Source organism: Mus musculus, chromosome 7 (assembly GCF_000001635.26).
Source record: "Mus musculus strain C57BL/6J chromosome 7, GRCm38.p6 C57BL/6J".
NCBI lineage: Eukaryota > Metazoa > Chordata > Mammalia > Rodentia > Muridae > Mus > Mus musculus.
In genome coordinates this window covers 21,360,368-21,362,887 of record NC_000073.6, presented here as the reverse complement: position 1 = coordinate 21,362,887, position 2,520 = coordinate 21,360,368, and the positions used below count along the sequence as shown (strand labels likewise).

The following is a 2,520-nucleotide window of genomic DNA, read 5'->3' as shown; positions in this document are numbered from 1 at the left end:
CCCTTGTTCTACCCTGGAGCGCCCCAATTCACATCTGATGACAAACTCAATTCAGAACTTAGATTCTCCCGAAGGAAACATGAAAACCCTTCCCTAACTTTTGCCCAGGTACTCATTAACATATAACAAACTTCTAGACATCATCAGTAAGCATCAGAAAAGAATGGAGATTTGCTCTGGGGATAAATGATAAATAATAGACTCTCTGAAGGATGGCATGTCCCAGTGCCCTATTATTTTATGAGACTGGAAACCTGGACTTGTTAGGTTACCTTCACAGCATTGCATGGAGAATAAGAAACCATTCTGAATTTCATTGCATTCTTTCTCAGGCAAAGAGTGACAAAGAGAAGTTCCTCAATTAAAGCACTACGAAATATACTTCTACAGAAACTATGCTCTGCAGCTGGCCTTCAGATGATCATCTTCATCCTGACTGAGGCTCAGAAGGTGGAATTCATCTACCATAGACTTCTGCTTAAAATTCTTTTCTCTTTTCTTCAGTGAAAAGTGTCTTCTGAAGCCAACATGAAACATTATTTCTTTCTGAAGTCTGCAGTTTGATTTAAGTAGGTTAATATTTTGCTTTCATCTCAAAGAAATGTCTGTGTCCCAGATTAGTAATTAACTGTAACATGTATGTGAGATGTTGAATTTTATCTGGTACATGGAGACCCTTGTGTTCCTAAAGAAAATATATAAACAAGTAAAATGCAGGCTAAGCATTAGCTTGCAAAGGGTACAAGACTGACTGTGTTAATAATTTTCGAGGGAAGCTGGAGATGACACAGCTAAGACTCTAGCACCTGACATTTTAGAACAAAAATTAAGGTCAGAAAAACTATGAATAAATGAAACTTGTTAGCAAGTTGGGGTTTTTTTCACATGGCATAAACATATGTAAGCCTGTGTTCATCTGTGTGATCAGAAGACAGTTGACTCTATCAGAAATATGTGGTGGCTTTTGTGTGTGTGTGTGTCTGTGTTTGTGTGGATGAATAGTATAAAATTTTCTCAAAAGCCAACATCTTAATTTTCTACAGCAGAATTCTGTTACACAACTTTATTATTATGTACAATCTTACATGTTATTCCCATACACACTATTTTTAATATGTTACTATAACATAAGGATATTCAATTAATTATTTTTATGTTGCATTTATATATTCTTTCATTTTTTATTGATTAAGGTACATTCCATTTGCAGCTTCCCCTCCTTGCTAATTGAATTCTGATGATGGATTCACAAATTCATACTAGACTCTTTACTGTCTGTATTCATATACAAAGCCCATGGTTTGTTAAAATGTGTGTTATTGTGCTCTTGACCTACTGAACCAATAAAGATGTAGTTGCAATACAAAATGTATCTTGAGTCAGGAGTAATTCAATACGTATAATATTTTACTTGAGTTATTATACATGCATTGTTTTCCCTGCAATTTACCTGTAATGTGTAACTAGAATACTGTCTCACTTATCAAGTGAAGAAATTGTCACAAATCAATTGGTAAGTGTGGAAAATAGAACAGAGACCCACAGAGAGTACTGTTCTATCTATTCATCACTGTAGGATTGGGAAAAGCCCTCTCCATGTCTGCTCATGGTAACTCCCTGAAAACCACTGAAGAAGTGGCTCTTCAGATCCTCTTGCTTTGCCAGTTTGGGGTTGGGACTGTGGCCAATGTCTTTCTGTTTGTCCATAATTTCTCCCCAGTCTTGACTGGTTCTAAACAGAGGCCAAGACAGGTGATTTTAAGCCACATGGCTGTGGCCAATGCCTTGACTCTATTCCTCACTATATTTCCAAACAACATGATGGCTTTTGCTCCCAAAACTCCTCCAACTGAACTCAAATGTAAATTAGAATCCTTCAGTCACCTGGTGGTAAGAAGCACAAACTTGTGTTCCACCTGTGTCCTGAGTGTCCATCAGTTTGTCACTCTGGTTCCTCTTAATAGAGGGAAAGGTAAACTTGTACTCAGAGCAAGTGTCACAAACATGGCAAGTTATTCTTCTTGCAGTTGTTGGTTTTTCAGTGTCTTAAGTAACATTCACATTCCAATTAAGTTCAGTGGTCCACAGATAACAGACAATAACACTGACTCGAAAAGAAAGCTGTTCTGTTCCACTTCTGGATTCAGTGTGGGCATTGTCTTCTTGCAGTTTGCGTATGATGCCACATTCATGAGCATCATGGTCTGGACCAGTATCTCCATGGTACTTCTCCTCCGTAGACATCGCCAGCGAATGCAGCACATCCTCACTCCCAATCAGAACCCCAGAGGCCAAGCTGAGTCCAAAGCAACCCATACTATCCTGATGCTGGTGTTTACATTTGTTAGCTTTTATCTTCTAAATTGTATTTGTATCATAGTACATGCCCTTTTTATGCATTCTCATTTCTTCGTAAGGCTTGTCAGTGAGATTTTAACTGCAATCTTCCCCAGTATCTCTCCTTTACTGTTGATCTTCAGAGATCCCAAGGATCCTTGTTCTGTGCTCTTCAACTGTTGA

The 2,520-nt window shown here is 38.1% G+C and overlaps 1 protein-coding gene across 1 annotated transcript; it reads left to right on the top strand.

The window, feature by feature from the left end:
* Positions 1-1,596: 1,596 nt before the first annotated feature.
* Vmn1r129 (vomeronasal 1 receptor 129) lies at positions 1,597-2,520 on the top strand. The gene has a single exon (NM_001166725.1). It carries the CDS (start codon positions 1,597-1,599, stop codon positions 2,518-2,520), a length of 924 nt encoding a protein of 307 aa, NP_001160197.1.

Bases quoted from the DNA above. Each gene is read 5' to 3' on its own strand.
- Vmn1r129 (NM_001166725.1), top strand. From the start codon at position 1,597: ATGTCTGCTCATGGTAACTCCCTGAAAACCACTGAAGAAGTGGCTCTT.